Source organism: Carcharodon carcharias, chromosome 15, assembly GCF_017639515.1.
Source record: "Carcharodon carcharias isolate sCarCar2 chromosome 15, sCarCar2.pri, whole genome shotgun sequence".
Lineage (NCBI taxonomy): Eukaryota > Metazoa > Chordata > Chondrichthyes > Lamniformes > Lamnidae > Carcharodon > Carcharodon carcharias.
Genome location: NC_054481.1, coordinates 106197044 through 106220340, shown reverse-complemented (window position 1 = coordinate 106220340; position 23297 = coordinate 106197044). Strand labels below are relative to the sequence as shown.

The 23297-nt window shown below is 42.3% G+C and overlaps 1 protein-coding gene across 3 annotated transcripts; it reads left to right on the top strand.

Moving 5' to 3' along the window:
• The first annotated feature begins 537 nt into the window (after positions 1-537).
• ddi2 (DNA-damage inducible protein 2) lies at positions 538-22210 on the top strand. Of its 3 annotated transcripts, XM_041206682.1 has the most exons (11): positions 538-837; positions 6120-6258; positions 7143-7221; positions 7911-8174; positions 9429-9555; positions 10577-10704; positions 11302-11430; positions 12518-12621; positions 15526-15715; positions 16748-16807; positions 19315-19481. In XM_041206682.1, exons 2-10 carry the CDS (start codon positions 6184-6186, stop codon positions 16762-16764), a joined length of 1113 nt encoding a protein of 370 aa, XP_041062616.1. In that variant the 5' UTR covers positions 538-837; positions 6120-6183; the 3' UTR covers positions 16765-16807; positions 19315-19481. The 3 variants fall into 3 exon arrangements, with proteins under 3 accessions (XP_041062616.1, XP_041062615.1, XP_041062614.1); XM_041206681.1 differs by lacking the exon at positions 7143-7221; XM_041206680.1 differs by lacking the exons at positions 538-837; positions 6120-6258; positions 7143-7221; ... (2 more) ...; positions 10577-10704; positions 11302-11430 and having other exon boundaries at positions 12512-12621; positions 19315-22210.
• Positions 22211-23297: the final 1087 nt, after the last annotated feature.

Below are 23297 nucleotides of genomic sequence, written 5' to 3'. Positions count from 1 at the left end.
ATTTAGCTGTGACTTGAAAACCTGAATATTCACAATGATTAGATTCAAAACTAGCTTTCTAGGCTGTAGTGTTTCTTGATTCAAAAGTAATTCAATTTCTGGACAACACAGACCTTCAGGGAAGAGGACAAAATGTTTCTTTAAGTAAATAAAATAAGGTGTAATTCTTAAATTGTGCTTCATCAGGGATTTAATTAATTGGAAGGAAAATAAAGAGTCCTGATTGTCTGCTGCATCTGGCTTTGAGCAAATATCTAGGAATTTAAATAAATTCTAGTTACCAAGTTGACACTAAACCACCCAGGAGCCTTTTTTAGATTGTGCGCTCATTTATGAAAGCAAGGATATATTTTCCTAAAGTCACTATCAGTGGATTTGGACTGTTAGGCTACAGTAATTCTAACTCTGATTTGAGAGGGCATATTGTAAAAAGTACTGAATGTATTTCCTCACCAAGATGGCAGTGGGACAGCGACATGTACGCCTGCTTTGCGGCGGTGCGCGGCTGTTTTTGCGACAGTGGCTGGTTTGCGGCGCTGCGGTTAGGCGGATTGTGGAGCGCGGAGTTGGTGTGCAGTTGGTGGAGTCCTCGCGTTGGGCCTCGGTCGAGCGGCGATCGAGCGCCGGGTTTCGGTACTGGCCCCGGATCCAGAAGTCGCTCTGTGCCGGCTTTTTGGTGCTGGGCAGTCTCTTGCCGCCATGTTACTCACCGTTTACTGCGTGCGGCGCGACTTGAGCGAGATCACCTTCACCCTGCAGGTGAATGGCGGCATGCAGCTGGAGACTTTTCGGGCGCTGTGTGAAATGGAGAGCAGTATCCCCGCGGCAGAGAGTCAGGTGAGAGCAGGAGGGACATGTACAGGCTTAAATATACTGCCACACCCGGGTATATACCAGAATGCACACACTAGCACACAACATATATACAATCAGCCCCGTTCGTGGTTTTATACATATGCAACTCTACGTAATTATATGCAACCACACCCATATATAGTGTGATATGAACCCCCGCAACTGAATCTGTCAACCGGGATATTCGCACTAGAACCATTTCTGTATACATCTGGTGGCCAGTACATGAATACTAAAGTGTAAACTCTGATTCTGGACACACAAATCCCAGGCTATATATGGCTAAATAAGTCAATACACAGATCGGATCCTATATAACATTGGAGTGTGTTCTCTCTTTCTCCCCTCCCCCCTCAATTCTAGATATCTAGATTGCTTAAGCTTTGCTTGTACACCTGGACTGAATTCTATTCTCAGTCATATCTGTATATCCCCCAAAATGTGCTTTATTCATAAAATATTTAAAGCTTATTCAAAAACATTTCAAATTGGACATTATGGAAAGTATTCTGCATAGAGCATATTGTACTCTGAGGTGCCTCAATTCAATTGCGATACATATGATATTTTTCATATTCAATGACAAGCGACAGCCCAAGGAGTTCTACAATGTTACAAGCCCCTTGGTGCACTATGGCTGAAGGGCCTTAGAAGGTGGCCTTTTCCCACTAGCTGCATCTTTGCAGTGGCTGTCCCAAGCTTTAGTGTGTCCTTTGGGATGTTGTCCTGGACCTTGGAATGTGCCAGCTTGCAGCACTTGGTTGTGGACAACTCTTTGCACTGAAAGAGCATGTTTCACTGAGTTGACGATCCTTCAGCAGCAATTGGTGTTTGTCTCAGTACACATACTCTTGAGTACTAAAAACACAGGTGGGGTCTTATATGTCACGCAGGGAGTCCCTGAATTGCTTGTCAACATTGTCAGCATTGGCTAGTAATGGTAGAGGTTCCAATTTTCTTTCCATCACATGGCTAACCAGGAGTTTCTGCTGCTCTGACTGCCTGCTTTTGCCATGTGTTGGAAAGATTTGCAGGTTGATACTCAACCTCTTTGGCCCCATTATGATCCCACCTTCCTTGGACATTGACTCCTGGGTGGGGCTCAAACCCGGAGCTTCTGGCTCAGAGGCAGCCTCGCTACCCACTGTGCCACCAAACCCCCTCAAAACAGGGTACAGTAAGCCCTCAGTTAAAGTTGTAGTTGCATTCCTGAAAAATACAACTTTCAGCAATTCAAAATTTCCTATTAAAACCAATATAAAAACTAGAGTTAGGTTCTGCACGATCTTTGTCATCAGGGAAAAAACATTACACCCTGTAAGTTGAAATACATTGCCGTGCTAAATAAAATAACATTTAAAATAAAATGTAAAAATAGAAATATGCTAACTTTCTACTTACATCACCCACTCACTGCCTTTCCTGCTCACTGCCATTACTCCTTGCCAAACCTCCTGCTCAGCACACATCTGACTTCCTGACCCTCCCTGTCGCTGCAGACCCTTCCACTTGCTGACCCACCATTTCACGGCCTCTGCCACTCCCTGACCGCCGCAGTTGCTGCCAACCTTCCGGTTTGTGACTTCAGCTGCTCCCTGACCCTCCCATTTGGTGCAGACCTCTCCTTGCTGAAACAGCCAGCCCCCACCTCTTCCGCTTGCTGCTTCCCCCTCCTGAACCCTCATTATGAGCAAGGGCTCTGGAGATGAATGGCGAGAGGCGAGAAGAGTAGCGACTTGCAGGAGGTAAGCCAAGAGCTGGAGAGGGAGGGTCAGAGAGCGGCAGAGACTGCAAACTGGAGGGTCAGCAGCGAGAGGAAGGATCAGGAGCAGCAGAGGCAGTTCCAAAATGGTGGAGATTGAGTCGCATGGTCCTACGTTGGACCCAGTGCAAAACGACTTTAAAATAAAATTTGCAATGCTAAATGAGAACACGGGCCCCATAAGCTGACCGAGTTTAAAGTGTAATGACTTAAAAGTGGGACTAATGGTATATAAAACACTATACGTAGTTAGATGTACACTTGCCTACATCCATACATATAAGAAAATATACCCACCAACCCAGATATACATAGCTGGAACTAACTGTATACAACCATATCCTCAGCTATGCCTGTAATGGTTGTACATATTTTTAGTAATGGATATAACACGCACACACACACGTCCAGATATATGCAACAGGAACCATACACAGCCTCAGATATAACTGCACCTGTCCATGTACACATCCACAGACACATCTGCCACATTTTAAAAAAAGAAACTGAAAGAAAGCCGTCTGACTCCTAATTGACCTGAGGATTTGCTGAGTGATCAGCATATGATTGATTTAAAGAATGCTTAGCAATTACTTTGTGGTGGTAAAATGATCTACACTTTCATTTTAGAAATAATATACTCTCTGTATAGCCCAATACACCTAAAAGAACACAAACATCTTGCAACTTGCTGTGAACTATAGGAAATCCAGTAATATAGTAAAGTAACACCTTATAGCTGCAAAACCATTGTAACAATTGTGCTCATATGGAGTTTGAAACTCAACACGTTTTGACTTGCAAAATTCTTTCGTCAAACAAAAATTAAAGGCAATGAATCTGAGATATTGTCGACTTAAGAATTAGATTTTATGACTTTAAAGAGATTTTTTCACCATGTCATCCAAATAATACCATTGTGCAATGGATAGTATAACATGCCTGACCAAATGAAACAATGTATCATCCAACCTACTATAAGCAATTTAACGAATTTCTGCTAATAATCAAATACATATTAGGAAAACTCCTGTGTTGCTGCTCATTTCATTTCGAAGTTACTTTTTACAAGATAGAGATGTTAAGCCATTTAGTGTGCTATGTATTTTTAGGGTCACTGATTTTCAGCGACTGCATAAGTCAAATCCTGCTTGTCAAATCCCCAGTGTGACAGGAATAAAAACAGAAAATGCTGGAAAAACTCAGAAGTGCTGACAGCATCTGTAGAGAGAGAAACAGAGTTAATGTTTCATGTCTGTATGACCCTCCTTCAGAGCAGGACAAGTGTGACAGAAACTGGGTTGATATAGATAAGAAAACATGTTGACATATGCAAGACTTCTAATATATGAGAGCTATTTGCATTTCATTGATCGCAATGTCAAATTCATAAATCAGCAACAAGTAACAACTGAATGTGTAGGCCCCATACCAATTAGCAAGCAGGAATGAAAATTTGCAATCATATATTTAAAAAACACACAGATCAAAAATGGGCAGCTGGTATTTTAGGAGTTATGGCACATTATCTTAGTATGAGTTATGTATTGTAATTTCATTCCCATACCTTTTCCTTATTTATTTTTATGACTTATTCCAATTCATACCCGATTCCTTTGAAACAAAATGTAAAAAGCGAGGAGCTGAAGCAAATTACTCAAGGTGTATTTGATTCCCCCAGCTGAAAGTTTAGTTAAAATTAAGGGGCTGTGAAACAAGTGCTTTTTGACTGGTTTCTGGTGAAATTTAATAAGTAGATCTGTTTATTTGACAGTTGTTGGTTTCAAGTTCTTCGTAATAAATACAAATTAAACCACATGAGAGAACAAGTACCCCATCTACTTGTCAGGCATGCAAAATGTTGTAAACAACCGTTGAATGCAGTTTTATCGCAAGCAAGCGACTTCGGAAAATGTTGACACGAGCAATATCCTGCAGATGCTGGAAATCTGAAATAAAAACAAAAAATGCTGGAAATACTCAGCCCGTCAGGCAGCATCTGTGGAGAGAAACAGAGTTAACATTTCAGATCGATGACCTTTCAGTTGTTACTTTCAGGAAATGTTTGATGTTTACGCTTTACCTTGAAGTTAAATGAATGGAGTAGTGAATAAATTCAGCTTGCATTAGTAAACAAACAAGTCTCTGTATATACTGTAGTTAATTACATAATTAATCTCAAGGAGAGGTCCAAAACATTGATGTTGTTTTCAGATTTTTATACCGAAAAAGCAGTTATCATTTAGGGTTCTTGTGATTTTAAGAGGGGGCTGGGTCCAAATAGCAAGTAGTGGAATGCTTTGTGAATATTACTGAGATTCATGCCGGTCAGAGAAGGCTCACTCAACTAATTCCCGGGATGAAGGAGGCTATCTTATGAGGAAAGGTTAAGCCGGTCGGACCTATACCCATTGAAATTTGGAAGATGATCTCATTGAAACATATAAGATCCTGAGGGGACTTGACTGGGTGGGTGCTGAGAAAATGTTTCCCCTTGTGTGGGGGAGTCTAGAACTAAGGGACACTGTTTAAAAATTAGGGGCCTCCCATTTGAGATGGAGAAGAGGAGAAATCTTTTTTCTCAGAGGGCTTGTTTGTCTGTGGAATTCTCTTTCCCAAAGAGCTGTAGAGGCTGGATCATTGAATATATTCAAGGTTAAGTTGGATAGATTTTTGATTGCCAAGGAAGTTGAGGATTACGGAGGGCAGGCAGCAAAGTGGAGATGAGGCCACAATCAGATCAGCCATGATCTTATCGAATGGTGGAGCAGGCTCGAGGGGCTTAACAGCCTACTCCTGTTCCTCATTCTTGTGTTCTTGTTCATAAAGGAAGGATGCCAACATGCTTTTTATAGAGAGGCTTATTGTGATTGACACATGACAGTAGTTACTCAGAAAAGATTGAGACATTTTCCTATAAATTAATAAAGCCCAACCCAACATTTGAAGATCTCACCAAGCTCTACACAAATTGAATTCAGGCTCAGGACACTGACCAAGAGAACATAATTCTTATTCGTTGCCGGTCCAATGCTATAAATCTTTGGAGAACGGCTTATTAGAGAAGTCTATCCCTGTGTTTAACCAGGAACTATTCAAAAAACGTGCTTCACAGCCCCTTACAGACTTTGTTCTCAGTATGTTAATGACTCTCAGGGTTGTATTGATTGCCAATCTTTGGTTGCCCTGAGAATGGTGTGGTGGGCAAACTTCCTGAGTGATCGTTTGTACAACTGATCGGCTTTTGTGGTCACCTGAGCAGGTATTAAAACTCGAGCATGTAGTGTGGAATTAGAGTCACACACTCGGCACTTTTGGTGGATGTGGCAGGTTCCATTCCCTGAAGGAACACTAAGCTGAGCTTATGCTTCCTATATTACGGCTGACAAATAATTTCCACCGTTGTGGTAGTTGAGACTATGACCAGCATGTTCGGGTGAGGTGCCTGCCAATGGCATAATCACTGTATGTTAGTTAAATCTGAGCGCTGTTTCTGTGTTAGATAATCTTTGCAGAGAGGCCATTGACTGATGATCGGCAAACACTGACAGCGTATGGACTGAAAGATGGTGATGTACTGGTATTGCGACAGTTGGATAGACCACCGGTGCAGCCTAGTCTACCACTCCCAGGTGTATCAGGTGAGAGATCCTGCAGGAATGGCTTGCCAATAATTTTCATGATTTGATTACCCATATCGCCTACAGGCCTTGTACACACTCTTGTAAAAATCCATTTTTGAATCCACCCCAACAATGTCATGACAAAAAGGGAATTACACAGGTGATTATCCTTTTAAGATGGGTTTTGTACAGGAGACTGCAAGCTGTGAGGATATTAGTCATTTCTTTTCTGCAGTCTACCTGAAAGATTGGTGAGTTAGCATTAAAGACAATGTTGTTAACCTCAGTAATCCCGGATTAGGGAGGAGAAAATCAGCCAAGTTCCCTGCTCCTGATTGCTATCATGTTGAAAACTATCTGGGCGAGCATTTGGATTCGGCTCAGATGATACATTCTATGGTGCAATAGCTTGTGAGCATCACTGTCTGGACTCGTGCATAAATAACAGCCATTTGGATGGACGAGTGTTCAACACTCATGGAGCTGTACTCTGCAGGGAGTCAATGCCCTCAGGAGAGAACAGATTGTGTGCAAGAAAATCTAAAAATACTATTTAGGATAAAAATATTGGGGCATTTTCTTAATTCTTCAAGTGAGACTATGCTCAACACAATAACTGAGCTTGACTGTTCTTTGTCCATTCAAGAGTTGTTAGAGTTAAGATAGTGTACAATTTAATTATATCTTGGTTGGAAATATTTTTGCATTATTTTGTCCAGGTCATGTGGAGAGCCCAGTAGGCTGAGCCATGCTATTACGTTGCTTATGTGGAAATATCACTGTAAGGATGGCTTCATTGCCTTAGAATCTTACAGCACAGGAGGCCATTTGCCCTATCATGTTTCTGTTAGCTCTTTGAAAGCGCTGTCCAATTAGTCTCACTCCTCTGTTTTTCCTCATAGCTCTACAAATTTTCCTTTAAAAGTATACAGAGAATTCCCCATCAAGTTATTATTGAATCTCTTTCCACCACATCTTCAGGTAATGCATTCCAGATCACTACATCAAGCTGTGTCAAATACATTCTCCTTGTCTCCCCTTGGCTTTTTTGCCAACTGTTTTAAACCCATGTCCTCTGGTTTCCAACTCTCCCCTTATTGGAAACAGTTTCTTCCTTTCTACCAAAACTCCTCTATTAAACCTCCCCTTAATCTTCTCTGCTTCAAGGAGAACAAGTTCTAGCTTCTCTAATCTCTCCACGTAACTGAAGTTCCTCATCCCTGGTAAATTCTAGTAAATCCTCTGCACCCTCTCCAAGACCTTGACTTCCGTCTTAAGGTATGGTGCCAAGATTTGGACACAATATTCCAACTGAGACCTAACTGGTGATTTATAAAATTTTAGCATAACTCCCTTGCTTTCATACCCTATTTATAAAGCCAGGGATCCTATAAGGTACAATGCATAAAGGCGATTCTAGCTGAAGAGTGGGGATCCTGCCAAGGGGAATTTAACCTACCATCATTGTTCATGCCTGTGGTACACTCTCTGCTCTATGCCATGTCTTGGCTTGGCTTGTTTACAAACATGTTTTTAACATTAATTCCAGTAATATGAATGGCTCATAAGTTTTCACTGCCTCTCAGCACTGTGGTATGGACACTGGCATTGGTGTGGGGTTTACCTATTGTCAACGTATTTTGATATTTCTCCATCTTACCTTCCTTTAGGACTTCCCAGGATTGATTTCAGTGGTATCTCAGTGCCTGGGTCAGTGGGGCCTGGAACTCCTGCGTCTTCAGTAGCTAATCAGCAACCACCAAAGCCAACTCCCAGTAGCTCCACTGCTTCCCCTCCCCCTGTTCCAGCTCCGCACAGCTTGGAAAATAATCCTACCTTACTGCGGGACATGCTGTTGGCCAACCCACACGAGCTTTCACTGTTGAAGGAGCGAAATCCTCCATTAGCTGAGGCACTTCTTAGCGGAGATCTTGGTAACTATGGAAATTCTGTCGTCTTGTTTCTGCTGGTCTCCTTCCATGTTAGTGCTGCTATTTGACAATTGAATTGACTCCTGTGAGGGTTAAAATACTGCCCACAGAATTTGTTGTAGGACACCTGTACAGGATTCTTCTGATAAGAGTTATTCGAGGTGTAACTATGGACTTTTGCTTATTAAGCAGTGTTGATAATTAATTAAAATGTTGGGAAATTTAATTCAATAATTTTGTTTAATATAATGAGCTAACAAATGTACCTAGTTAGAAAAAGGTTTTCAAGCACAGCTTTGGGATTGTAATATGCCTTAGTTTCAGACAGCTTTTGTATTACAGTTGTGGCTCCTCAGAATTGTAGACCTGAGGCTGCTTAAGGACACATTTAGTATACTTTGCCTGGTTACAGAAGGTTTGCAGGATGTTTAAAAGCTCAGCAGCATGTGCAGTGCTGCTTGTGGAAGTGTGAGTAAGGGTGAGGTGGTGGATTGTCAAAGATAAGGTGAGGGATGAGATTGTGATCTTTTATGTATTGTATAATAAATTACATTTTTGAGGGTATATAGTGAAGAAGCGCAGTAGGTGAGGAACGAGCTTCACCATTTTGAATGCAATGGGAAATTGGAGAGGGAGGTTTGGATATGATTGGTTATTTTCTGCTTTCATTATTGTCCAATTAAAAATAAGACTTAGACCCTTAACCAATGAGGAAGAAAATTGACAGTTTTAGCAGGTGCCAGCCTGAGCTTAGTGGTAGCTCCTTGCTCACTAGTTATCTCTAAAGTAACAAACTAAAACAAATGATCTGGTCCTTTATCTCATTGCTGTTTGTAGGACTTTGCTGTGCACTAATTGCCTAATTCACAATTGTTCTTTCTTTAATGGTCATGACAAACTCAAGAAGTTTCATTCTTGCTCACAAATAACCACTTGGATGAATGGCCACAGGACAGCCAGTGCCTGTGGAACTGTACCCTGGCGAAGAGTCAGTGGTTTTAGACATGAAGGGGAGGACATTTGCACAAGAACTCCAATAAATTCTTAGGCAACTTTGAACAATATAGCCATAATGAGTAATAACATTAACAGAATGCTCTTCTCACAGCTCATTAAACAGAGGCAGAGTTATTAATTAATACTGAGCTAAGTGATTAGTATGGCTGTGCTCATTACTGCTCACTCATGGCTATTGTATACTATGTACTGTCTCAATGGTTAAGTAATTCTTTCCGCTTTGTGCTATTTCTCCATAAGATAAGTTTACAAGAGTGCTGCGAGAGCAGCAGTTGGAACGAGCACGGCGAGAACAGGAGAGGATCCGACTTCTGAATGCTGACCCCTTTGACCTGGAGGCACAGGCCAAAATTGAGGAAGACATCAGGTAAAGAGCCATTGCTGTTTGAGGCCTTGAGTTTTCCTACTTAACACTTGTTGCACTCCAAAGTAATTCATTGTGTGAAAAAATTGAAGATATTTTGGTGGTTTTAAGTGCTCTGTAATCACAGGGGCTTATTTTTCTTTGTTCTTCCTTACACTTAGAGCATCTAAGGTTGTCTGTATTGAGCGGTTTCTGTCTGAACAGAAGAACACAAAATTTGGCGCCCTACATTAGGGAGGGGGAAAATCGAGCAGTACTCCTGCTTCTAAGTGTCCCCTGCTGGAATGTGAACAGTGTTGATTGAGGACAAATTTAGGCTCAACTGTGATGCACTCTACAGTTGAATAGCCTGTCAACAGAGTCTTATTTTACATAAGAACCATGGATACTTGAACATGGTTCTAGGGTGTGTTTAGAGCCCATGGAATCATACACTCGCAAGAAATCCGGGTGCTTTCAAATGAGATGGGGAGCAAATTAGAAAGAAAAACATTTTTGACATATTCTTGTGCTTGCAGAATTATTGGGGAAATGTTATGCTGGTCCTAGGACAATTTTTTATTACTAGGTCACTAATACCATGTGCAAGTTTTGCTGCAGCACTTGAGAAATGATGGAGAGTTTTGTCCATGCACTGCTCAATTTTCCCAACCCCTCCATATTCAGTCCTCCACTGGGAAACACCCTGTATAGATGTCAGTTTACCTGGGCAATTGGAATTCTTGGATGGGTCAACCACTGTTCTCCTATTCATTCCATCTGTTTCATAGCACATATTCTGGTGTTATTGTAGCTTCTCGGTAGTACTCCCCACATCCCTCTCCTGTTAGGAATTACATGTAGGCACAAAAAAAGAGTGAAAGGGCAGGATTGATGGTGCAGTGCTAATTTTAGCCATATACCTCAGGTAACCTCTGCTAGTGAGTTTTGCTTGCTGAGTGCCAAGATCTGGCCTGTAGTTGTGGTGCTGGCATCTCTTCTATCTTATTCTGTTGTCCTGTTAACAGACATTTTTGTTTTCCAGGCAGCAGAACATTGAGGAGAACATGACAATTGCAATGGAAGAATCGCCGGAGAGTTTTGGTCAGGTGGTAATGCTCTACATCAATTGCAAGGTTAATGGGATGCCAGTCAAAGCATTTGTGGATTCAGGTGGGTTCATATGAGTTTGTATGATTAAATTATACATAGATTGCGAGTTAGTTTGAAACAATATTTGTAAAATCCTTGGTAACATTAAAGCAAGCCAGGTTGGGAAGCAGGTTGGGTAAATGTGCAGGGAAAGTATATAGTTAAATGGTATCAGATGTACAGGATCCCTGTTTTCGACAAAACAGTACATGGCAGCTACAGATGTATTACACCCACCAAGTTTATTACAGCACTATTATTCCATGTGTAGATGCTGTATTTTTTGTACACATACAATGGCCACTTGCAGCTATCCTCTATACAGGACATTAAATGCACAATTGCTGCTTTGTACACACATTCTCCATATACACATTAGTACACAATCATTAATGCCTATTACTTAATCTCATGGCTGCTCCTTCCATGTGTCCTGTAGATAATTTCACCATTAGCACTCAAGACAAAAAACTTACATACTGGAGTAAATATTTAAATTGGAATGATCAAATTACTTTTAGGCACATCAGTAAATGGGACTGATGGGGTGGGGTTATGATCTAACAGTGAAATTGTGCACCCAAATTTTTCAGTAAGTCTATACTGTCATTGATACAGGAGCACAGATGACAATCATGAGCCAGGCATGTGCTGAGAGGTGTAACATCATGCGCTTGGTTGATAGGCGGTGGGCGGGAATCGCCAAAGGTGTTGGAACACAGAAAATCATTGGCAGAGTTCACTTGGGTGAGTAATTTTAACATGATACGTATCTGATTTTTGAGAATTGTCAACATTACTATTTTATGAAGTAAAGTATCTGTAGTGCTTTGAATTTTAAATGGTTGGAAGAGATCACAAGCCTTTGTCCACATATATAAATAACCATTCCTATAGAGCTAACAGTGATGGATATGATGTGGTGGGGTTTCCAGTTTTTTCCCCATCTGTCTTAGAGATGCGTTTTGGAGAGGACAGTATCTCACTATTTCTGATCTGCCGGGAGCTGATGTAACATTTGAGTAGTGCAGTGTCCCAGTCCCCATTCCTGGCATCAGAAAATGGAAGGAAAGAACATATTCCTAGTTGAAACGATACAGAGAAACATATCCAAAAATAGTGCACCGGTCCAAGACAAAAATATTATCAGAATATAAGCAAAAGGTACAGGTGTAGGCCATTTGGCCTTTTGAGTCTGTTCCACCATTCAATATGAGCATGGCTGAACTCTACCTCGGTTCACTTTCCCACACTACACTGATATCCCATAATTCTTAGTGTCCAAAAATCTATCAATCTACGTCTTGTATATACTCAACAATTGAGCATCCAAAGCCTTCTTGGAGAGCAAATTCCTAAGATCCATGAAACTTTGGATGAAGAAATCTCTCTTCATCTTGGTCCTAAATGGCCGATCCCTTACTATGAGACAGTGAACTCTGTTTCTAGCCTTCCCAGCCAGGGAAAACATCCTTCCCGCATTATTCACGACTTGATGTGTGCCATTTAGAAGCTACTCTTTGTTCTAATACGGATTCGAAATGTTAACTCTGTTTCTCTCTCCACAGGTGCTGCAGACCTGTTGAGTTTTCTTAGCATTGCCTACTCTTGGTTCTGGTTTTTAGAGCTGGAGTACCTCCCATTAGTTTCAGAGCAGTGTTATCAAGAGCTTCAGAAAGGAAGGGACTCTAATGTCAGTAGTTACAAAAAGGGAACCGCAGGACAAATCAAATAGTTGTGCACAAAAATAGGGAAAAGGCAAGGGATGTTCAGTAGTCATTTGTTGTTGGCATTCAATTTAGCTGGCTTTAGTCGATATTTTGTCTTTTTACAGCCCAGGTTCAGATTGAAGGTGACTTCCTCCCCTGCTCTTTCTCTCTCCTGGAAGACCAGCCAATGGATATGTTGCTTGGACTCGACATGCTCAAAAGGCACCAGGTAAGAAGTGAGCACCAATTCTAGGCAATGGAACCAAAGTCATTAGGATGAGGGTAGCACAATTCAAAATTTGGAGCTGAAATTGGATGAACTGTCAACGTTGATTCTGATCATACGCCATGTCCCAGACACTTCCATCTGGCAGGTCAAACCCAGCAGAGGTGGCAGCACCGTGGTATACAGTCAGGAGGGAGTTGCCCTGGCAATAACCTGCTCACTGACGCCCAGTTTGGGTTCTGCCAGGGCCACTCAGCTCCTGACCTCATTACAGCCTTGGTTCAAATATGGACAAAAGAGCCAAACTCCCGAGGTGAGTTGACTGCCTTTGACATCAAGGCCGCATTTGACCGAGTGTGACATCAAGGGAGCCCTAGCAGAACTGGAGTCAATGGGAATTGGGGGGAAAACTCTCCACTGGTTGGAGTCATACCTAGCAGAAAGATGGTTGTGGTTGTTGGTCAATCATCTCAATTCCAGGACATCAGGAATTCCTTGGGGTAGTATCCTAGGCCTAACCATCTTTCAGCTGCTTCATCAATGACCTTCCTTCCATCGTAAAGTCAGAAGTGAGGATGTTCGCTGATGATTGCACAAAACTCAGCACCATTCGCGACTCCTCAGACACTGAAGCAGTCCCATGTCCAAATGCAGCAAGATCTGGACAATATCCCGGCTTGGGCTGACAAGTGGCAAGTAGCATTCGCTCACACAAGTGCCAGGCAATGACCATTTCCAACAAGAGAGAATCTAACCATCAAACACATTCATTGGCATTATCATCGCTGAATCCCCCACTATGATCATTCACCAAGGCTCCTTAGACTGCACCTTCCAACACCACGACCACTTCTATCTAGAAGAACAAGGGAAGCATATAGGTAGAAACACCACCACCTGGAAGTTCACCCCTAAGCCACTTACCATCCTGACTTGGCAATATATCACTGTTCCTTCACTGTTGCTGGGTCAAAATCCTGGAACACCCTAACAGCACTGTGGGTGTATCTACACCACATGGACTGCAGCGGTTTAAGAGGGCAGTTCACCAACCACCTTCTCAAGAGCAACTAGGCGTGGGCAATAAATGTTGGCCCAGCCAGTGAAGCCCACATCCTGTGAATTAATAAAAAAAAAATTTTAAATCCTGGGGGTTACCATTGACCAGAAACTGAACTGGACTAGCCATATAAATACTGTGGCCACAAGAGCAGGTCAGAGGCTAGGAATCCTGCGGCGAGTAACTTGCCTCCTGGCTCCCCAAAGCCTGTCCACCATCTACCAGGCACAAATCAGGAGTTTGATGGAGTACTCTCCATTTGCCTGGATGAGTGCAGCTCCAACAACACTCAAGAAGCTTGACACCATCCAGGACAAAGCAGCCTGCTTGATTGGCATACATTCTACAAACATTCACTCCCTCCACCATTGACAAACAGTGGCAGCAGTGTGTACCATCTAAAAGGTGCACTGCAGAAACACACCAAGGCTCCTTCGGCAGCACCTTCCAAACCTACGACAGCTACCGTCTAGAAGGACAAGTGCAGCAGATAAATGGGAACACCACTACGTGGAATTTCCCCACTGAGCTACTCACCATCCTGACTTGGAAATATATTGCTATTTTTTCATAGTTGCTGGGTCAAAATCCTGCAACTCCCTCCCTAACAGCACTGTGGATATACTAACACCACAGGGACTGCAGGGGTTCAAGAAGACAGCTCACCACCACCTTCTCAAGGGCAATTAGGGATGGACCATAAATGCTGGCCTAGCCAGCCACGCCCACATCTTTTAAATTAATTTAGAAAAACTAGGCGATTCATACTCGGCCATTTGTTCTGATCGTATGCCATTCACTAGGCCATTCATACTAGGCCATTAATTCTGATAATACTAGGCCATTCACCCATTAGTACAACTGCAGCTTGCACTTTTACATCATAAAACGCCCCAAGGCTCTTCAGTGAACACATTTTATTTAGAATTTACTGGTTCCAGATATAACTGGCAACAACAATTTCCTGCTTTGTGCTTCCCAGAGAAAACTGAGCAGGCAGTTAAAATTGCCTTTGGACTTGCCCACTCTCCTTCCCCCAAGCCCTGATTTTAACTTGCTGTTCTGAGCAGATGGAAAGAACACAACTGGAAACTGGTTGGGCTCCGCTAACATCATTGGCGTTATTTTAGCCAGAGACCTGTGCAATTGAGCCATTGTGGATTTCTCACTCATCCAACCTAGTGGGAAGAAGACATCGGGGCCAGTTTGATTACTCCTCTGGGTCCCACAAGGAAAGTTTAGGCCTGTCCTAAGCCTCCCCACCCCAACCCTAAGACGCTTCAGAGTCCCTTTCCTGTCTTTTGGTCCTTGATGGTGGCCTGCTGCTGCTTCAAATGGTGCCCCCACCCACTGAACATCTGCCACTTCCAGCCAGCTTTGGGCAGGAGCCTGAATTAGCCCTATGCAGATGAGGCCAGACCTCTCTGCTGAGGTTAACCTGGCTTCCCACTGCCTCAGCACACCCCTGCATTACTACTGCCACAAGTTAAAATCAGGGCTTTAGTGTCCAAGTTATAATATGAAGACATGGCATTTTGGTGAAGTACTGAGGGTGCCCCACACTTGCTAAATTCGCAGCCCAGCAAGAGTCTGGGCCTTTTAGGAAAGGGGAGAAATTGGGTAGAGCAAAACCGCAATCTCAACCAACGTAGACATGAAGAAGAGATAGTGATCTGGAGCGAACCCTACTTAATGATTAAAAGCTCTGCATATTAAGATAACTTTTTGCCTCATATAATGAAGAATTAAACTAATTCCAAAAATTTAGTTTTGTTTTTTTGGTTCACTGATTATTTTAATTTCTAGTGTTATAAATGCAGGTGCTCTTTATTCCTGTCTCCTTGCAGTGTTCAATTGACCTGAAACGCAATGTGTTAGTTATCGGCACCACAGGAACAGAGACCCGCTTTTTATCTGAAGCAGAGCTACCAGAGTGTGCCAGGTTGGCATATGGTGTTCCACGAGATGATCTTCATCCTGAGGAGCTGGCAGATGCAGAACTGGCTGAGGCACTACACAGATCGGCAGAGGAATCTGGTAAATTTGCAACAAATCTTTTCCTAATACAGAATTGTGGTAATGTAGATTTAGTTGTGGAATGCAGTAATTTAAAATTTGGTAACCAAGTGAACTACAAGATTATTTAAGGCAGAATGTCCCCTGACCCAGCTACCCAAATTCATGAGCAGTTAGTCTGTAGTAAAGGTTTCAGTTCATAGATCCTGGGTGATGTCCTGGCTTCATGATTGTTCAGTATCAGGAAGGTAAGTAGAAACTTTTTCTTTTCTGTCTTCTCCAAAGCTTACTCAAAATTTTTGTGCCGTTGTTCCTTTGGCTTCATCAAGGTGGACCTTTGCTTGGGTGTAATCCCATCGGCACTGGCAGTCTCTGCTATCTCTCAAAGTGGCAAAATTTAGCCTGAGATTAAATAGCGAACATTCACAGGTTTTTGACCACAAAGGGGATCAGAGGTGAATCCAATCCTACTCCCGCCCATGCATGACAAGGCTGGAGCTACTGTATAGTGATCAAGAGCTGGAATCCTGTCTAATTTCCCCATGGGGGCCAATTTAAGTGACCCTACTATAGCTACAGATGAAACTAATTTAGTCAGCATGCACTGGAGATTGGATTTAGCACCTTCTGCTCTGTGTGGCTCAGTGCTACGTCAGTCAGAGCCCTTAGCCATTCATAGTTAAAACCACATAGATTCACAATATCTACTGGGTGATGTGTGGGTCTATTCTCTTCCCTACGCCATTTTGTTATGTTTGAGTGTGTCTATAACATCATGCATCTGTTTATAATTAACAAGACATTGATATCTTCACACCAGTGCTTTTTATTTGGTCAGTCTAACCTCTTTGTCAGCTCCGGAAGCTGGGGGTGTTAATGGACCGAATACTGTCTAATAATATCGCTCATTCTTATGCTGTGATATATTTGTGTGGAAAGTTAATCTGTTTAATATCCATGGTGATTCATAATAGTATATGCATGTTGCATGCATCTGTTGGCTAATCAAGTTTGCTGTTTGGTTTGTTTTGGGTGTTTTTTTTATTCTAACAGGACGCCGGCATCACTGATGCATGTTGCACTTTGCTGCCCCTGAAGATGATCATTGCCCAGGTATTTAATGTTTTTTTACTTTTAAATGACTTATTGTGGCACAACAGCCAAACGTACACACAGGAAATACTTGCATCAAACTACATGGCTGGCTTCACTGCATTGCCCTGAGGACCTGGATGGCCCTCATGACCAGCTGTGGCATAAGTGAACCACACTACTAACTTGGCACGTGCACAACTCTTGGTTTCCTATCTGTTCACTTGTATAATTTTTCCAATTGAACAGTTGGATCCCAGTGAATGCTTCTGTTTTTTAGCCTTTTTAACTCAATTGAGGCATTCCCTATTCACAAGCTAACTGGGTATTTCATTAGGCTACCCACTCGCTCTGCAGTCTTAATAGAATCGTATGGTATAGAAGGAGGTCATTTACCCCATTGTACATAATTGCTTCTCTTTGAAAGAGCAATCCGATTAGTTGCACTCCCCTGCACTATCCCCATTGTCCTGCAGTTTTTTTTTCCTTTTCAAGTGTCTATCTAGTTCCTTTTTGGAAGTTACTATGAGGGGGTGTATTCTTGATGGTAAAGTAAATTCTCCTCATTCCCCTCTGGTTCTTTTGCCAGTTGTCTCAAATCTGTGTCCTCTGGCCATCATCCCTCCTTGTGTAAACAGTGTTTTTTATTCTTTCATGGGATGTGGGCGTCGCTGGCAAGGCCAGCATTTGTTGCCCATCCCTAATTGCCCCTGAACCGAGTGGCCTGCCACACCATTTCGGAGTGCAGTTAAGAGTTACTGTGGGTTTGGAGTCACATGTAGGCCAAACCAGATAAGGATGGCAGATTTCCTTCCCTAAAGGACATAAGTGAACCAGATGGGTTTTTATGACAATTGATAATGGTTTCATGGTCGCCATTACCGAAGCTAACTTTTAATTCCAGATTTCTTAATTGAATTTAAATTACCAGCTGCCGTGGTGATATTTGAATCCTTTGTTCCTAGAACATTAGCCTGGGCCTCTGGTCACCAGTCCGTGACATTACCACCACGCCACCATCTCCCCCTATTTATTCCATCAAAGCCCTTCATAATTTTGAACACCCTTATTAAATCTTCCCCTTACTTCATCTGCTCTAAGGAGAGCAACCCCTGCTCACCAGTTCCTGTATAAAGTTAGCAGAGGTGCATTAAGTTTACGCACTGTGAAAACTTCTGATTTAATGCCTGGTTTGTGACTCTGTTGCTAGTCAAGAAATTACATAACTCGCTTGTCACATTTTAGGACACTTTATATTGTTTGCAGCATTACAAAGGAGTGATTGCTGTGTAACACCCTGCTAACAAGTTGTTTACATCCTCCAATAAGGTGCATCCTGCAATAAGTAATACATAATTTAATGATACATACTTAAACTCACTTTTAAGTTTCAATGCAGCTTACACTCACCACATAACTGTTAGTCTTCAGGGAATGATGGCCTAGAGTAAGTTAGAGCAGTGTTGCTCACTAACTACAAGTATCTGATTGAACTAAGCACCATGCATTTGAATTTTCCTATTACAATGGGCAGGATTTTTCCTGCGGGCTTCTGAACTCTGCCGTCAGTCTCAAATTTGGGTCAGAAGCCCACACCCTGGGGGAAATGGTCACTAATTGTGGTTTTCCCTAGAGCAGTCAGTTAATGGCCAGAGGCTGGGCTCACTATTCAATTAAGGAGAAAATGGGTTGGCTCTCTAAGCTGGAGAGCCAATAACAGACCTTTCTACTTGGAAGTAGCAGCAGATTGTGATGACAGGTACTTGAGGGAGAGTGAACATCAAAATGGAGGATCCTGTCTCCAACATTTTAAAATTTAAACCAAGCATTGGCTTTTGCAGCTAGGCCACCACTCTAGGGGCACAGCCCTCTGAGGGGCAGCCAGTGGCTGCTGCTGCACCCAAGCAGGCATGGAATGTCTCTCAGCCTGCCTGAAGCGCTGGCCCTCTTGTCTGCTGCCAAGGGGCCATCTCCAGACAGCTAAACTGACTCCTGGAGCCTTCAGGAACCTGGAGGCTGACTGGAAAACCCCAGTTGACTTCCTTTAAGTGGCCGTTAGCAAATTGGATCAGCCACCCGCTGCTTACGGCCCTGTGGTCTGCCCCCCAACCCCTGTCATTTCACCTCCATGAAAATGGCCCCGGGGCCAAACAGCTAGGGAAACCAGCATGCTAGCCAGCAGTTCTGTTCCTAACATCCACCTGCCTGTGATCGCAGCTCTAGTGGGCACTAAAAACCAAGCCCATAGTCTTTGTCAGTTCAGTGAGGTCATCTTTTTTTCAGTTCTGAGCTCTCCAGTTACTATAACCGAACTTCTATTGTTCAATGTAATGCCTGTACTGAGGTTGAGCCATCAATAAAAGTGGTCATTAATATTGTCCACTTGGTGCTGGTTTGAAAATGAATAGAAATGATAGAACGACAGGATAGTGCATTGCAACTGCTGGGTAATTTTGCTATAAGATGCTCTGGAATAAGATGTATGTATAGCTGTAATCTAGGACTCAATTTCCTATTTTTTGTTTTAGGAAAAGAAAATGGCAAAACTACCTCATTGGAAAGCCCTTCATTACCAGCACCTCATCATCTTCATCTCCCACGTCCCGTTACAAGAAGTGACCTATCTCAAGCCCCTAAAACCCAAAGTCAGTGGGACCGTTCACTTTCCGTCCCTGCTAGCCTTCCTTCACAAAACCAGAACAAGTTTGAACTTACAGGTGTAAAAAGCCTTCAGATCACTCCTGAGTGCATGGAAACACAGGCAGAAAAACAGGCACTGTCAGGATCATTGGACAATATATTGACTCCTCTGTCTCCTGATAATCTGTCTGCTCCTTCTCAGGCATCACTAGGGAAAAAGCACATACCACAGTGTGAAAGCAGTAATTGCAGCTCACAAAACCTCTTGAAGTATCCAACTTCAAATACAGATGATGAGTCTCTGCCAAAACATGTCTTGCCAGACATGAGTCCACATGAGGTTGGCATGGAAAAGGGTGACATCACACAGGAAAACCATTCTCTTCTAAATTTTAGAACAAAATCCCAGCTGGAAAGCATAAACAAAGGAGGTTTGGAGGAACCACCAATAAGAAAAGTTGAAGAGATTTCTTCAGCTGTACAACCAAATTGTGATCCTGTGCCTGATCTGGGTGTGGCTGACAGGTCAATCCAACCACCCTCACCTGAACTGGCTTTTGCTGACAGTTCTTCTAACATGGATGAAATGCAACAGCCCACTGAAAGTGGAAGGGAGATTAATGATCCAGACAGCCACATACAGCAAGTCACTGAGCCATCAGACATGGACCTTGAAATAGCTGAAAAAGATCTATGTAGCTGTCAAAAGAGAATTGAGGCTGATGGAAAACCACCATTTGATTCTTTAACTGGGAACATTGAATTCTGTGGTGCTGAAATTGTAAACTCTACTGAACAACAGGAAGAGGAAATTAGACATTCAGCATCAAAAAACCATGAAAACAGTTGCCAAAAGGTGGGGAAAGTCCATATTTCAGATCAGGAATTTGAGGATGGACATATAAGTTCAAACTCCTCTATTGCTCAGGTGGATATACCCATTGAGTTTACTAGTCGCTGCGTGAGAGAAAAATTTGAAGTTGCTCTTGATGCTGATAAACAGCATGAAGAGGTACATTTGTTTACCGAGATTAAACAGTCTACCTATCAGCAGGATCAGACATCAGACTCTGATTCACACTTCTCCCCCGTAGCTACTTTATTTAAATTGCATCGAGAGTTAGTCACCTCATGTCAGGATGCTTCCTTGAAGACATCAGCCAGTTCAGAGGACAACTATCAGTCATATGCAACAAATCAGGAAGAATGTGTTCAACCAATGGAAGTGTCCGAAGAATGTTCAGATAATGATGCCCTGAACAGGATGTGTCTTAGCACAGAACTGGAAACTCTTGTTGTGGAAATGGAAAAAGAACCTTTGCTCACAGCTAATTCTGAAGCTTCTTCCAAAAGAGATAACAGTGTGGAATGCTCCAATGTATTTCCAGAAAAACTTACCTCAGACGTGCCACAAGTTGAATCTGAGGAGATTTTTATACATGACGCAAAGGACAAGGCTACAGCTTTTATTATTGTGTCCAAGGATCTATCAAAGGAAATGGAAGTTTCGCCCCCTGAGGAATCATTGCAAACCCAAGAATTATCAGTAAAGAGTATGGTACATACACCTGACACTGCAGCAGCTGAAAACAGCCAGATGTCACAAAGTAGTGAGGCACATTTGCAAGCGATGACAGATAATGTGGTATGTCCTTCAGAGGTCCCAGATGTTTCAGCTGCTCCGATGATATGCGAAGGGACTATGGAAGCAAACGTGAATCAGCCTGATGGACATTCTTTGGATAGTCCTCTAGGACTGCATTTTCCAGCTTTATCAACCCAGATTTTCCCAGCTGCAAATGTTGAACGAATAAGAAGATCAGGATTTACTCAGCAAGAAGCAATCGAGGCCCTTGAACGTTTTCATGGCAATACAGATCTGGCTCTCCTGGTTCTCCTTGCAAGAAAAATTGTGGTTCCTATCTGAAGCTGTCCAACAAGATTCTGTAGGACAGTAATAAGCTGGCACTGTTTCGACATTTGGGCCTACAAATGGGTATCGGTCGAAAGGGAGCAAGTTTCAGACAGAATCATTATTTTTGGATGTTGTTGGGAAAAACCTGTTTTAATTGTTGATATCATCTGTCACTGGCAAACTGGTTATTGTGGTCAAGTTTCAGCAACATTAGTATTTGATTTCAGTGCCATTCTGGAGTTACTACTTCACTCCGCAATATTCACTGATAGCCCATAAGCCTACCAACCCAGCTCTATTTAAATATCAACCCTAATGCTGTTTAAACTGCCTATGATTTTTAACTGAATATTCTCAAAGCTGGTTTGGCACAGCAAGGAGGAAGAAGGACAAAAGTAGCAGGTTTGAATCCTTGGAAGATGATCTACGTGTACGTGCAGTATTCATGGTGGAATCATGTTAGATTTAAAATTTGTGCAAGGTCAGTAGTTGTCTACGTTGGATTTGGGGGTTGCTTTAGGGTTTGGCTTAACCAGAGGGAGAAGTGGAAAGTCTCTATCATGTTTCCTCCATAAAGTTCATGTATCTCACCTTCTGAGAACACAAATTTTTAGAATTATTTTACTCTTTTATAGCCTTTGTCAAATCTGACACAGCAACACCACCTCTGCTGGACATTTGTCACATTTGAGGCACATTCAGTATTCACAGTTGGTTAAAATTGTTTTATGAAGGTGTTTGTGCATTTTTTTCTTAATTGACAGTAGTGATGTTGCTGTAATCTTCAATGGCTGCTTAGTGCAACCTCTGGTCTTTGTTTTTTCTCTTTTTTTAAACCAAATAATTAAAAAAAGTTATTGCCAAACAAATTATTGGTTTTGTGTCACCTGATGCGAGCATTTAAAAAGCTATCTGTATGAAGAAGGCTAGAAATCTGAACTGTTTCGACTTCTTGTCTGTAAAAGCTGATTTCAGCCAAAGATGCAATGATGAAGTAGTAGGTTAAGGTTGTGGAGGAGGATAGCAGATGGGAACAATGCAAGAAGAAACTCTTGATTCATCATTGAAACCTCTGAAACTATTACAGTTATAATCTGGACTCTCAGGGCTGAAGCTTAATTCTCAGAAACTGGTGGGTTGGGCTCATGTCACAAATTAAAATGTACAAAATCTGTAACAGGAACTGAACCTGCACACTTCCAGTTTTAACAGAGGTGGGATGAGGGACTGGCAATTAACTCATTCATGGTAAGGGATTTGCTCATTTAACTATTATAACGAGGCTGCGTGCTTACATTTTAACAGGCATTCTATTTTTAACCATGGACAGCCAGGTATCATACAAATTAGGAGCAGGAGTAGGCCATTCAGTTCCTCAAGGTTACCCTACCATTCAACAAGATCATGGCTGATCTGACGTGGGCTCAACTCTGTCCCAGGCAAGAGGTGCTGAATCCATGGCGTAACTGCCTTCACAACACAGCTATGGGTCAGGAGGAGCAGGCGTGCTTCCTCCAGACCCAACAAGCTAACTCAGTAAACTGCACCCACCCTGCCCTCCATCCTCATGTGATCTGTCTACGCTGCAGAATATAATCAGACTTGAGCGTGATCAGGACCCTCTCCCACCAACTCACCATCTGACTCTTCCCTCATGACTGTGACCCCTCGGCCACTGTGGAACTCTTCAGTCCCTGGTAACCTGGACTCCTCCAAGTTTCTGAAAGTAATACTTAGTCCTGTTACAGATCTGGAAATTTTCTCTTTACAGTACTTAGATTGCAGAAGCATTTAACAAATATCTCTGGTGAGCTTAAACCAAAATATTATAACTCTAAATGAAGGCATTCTCTCTGAAAGTCTTTGTACCTTATGAATTGAACTGCATATTGTCAAACCAATAAGTAATAAGAAAGTATTTGTCAAACCTAGTGCTGTCATAGACTTTGGCCCTCT

What these genes read in the sequence shown, in the direction of transcription:
- ddi2 (XM_041206680.1), top strand. Translation starts at nt 16,768, where the DNA reads ATGTTGCACTTTGCTGCCCCTGAAGATGATCATTGCCCAG. An exon ending in TGAAGATGATCATTGCCCAG is followed by an intron (nt 16,808 to 19,314) that starts GTATTTAATGTT and finishes TTTTTGTTTTAG; the next exon opens with GAAAAGAAAATGGCAAAACT.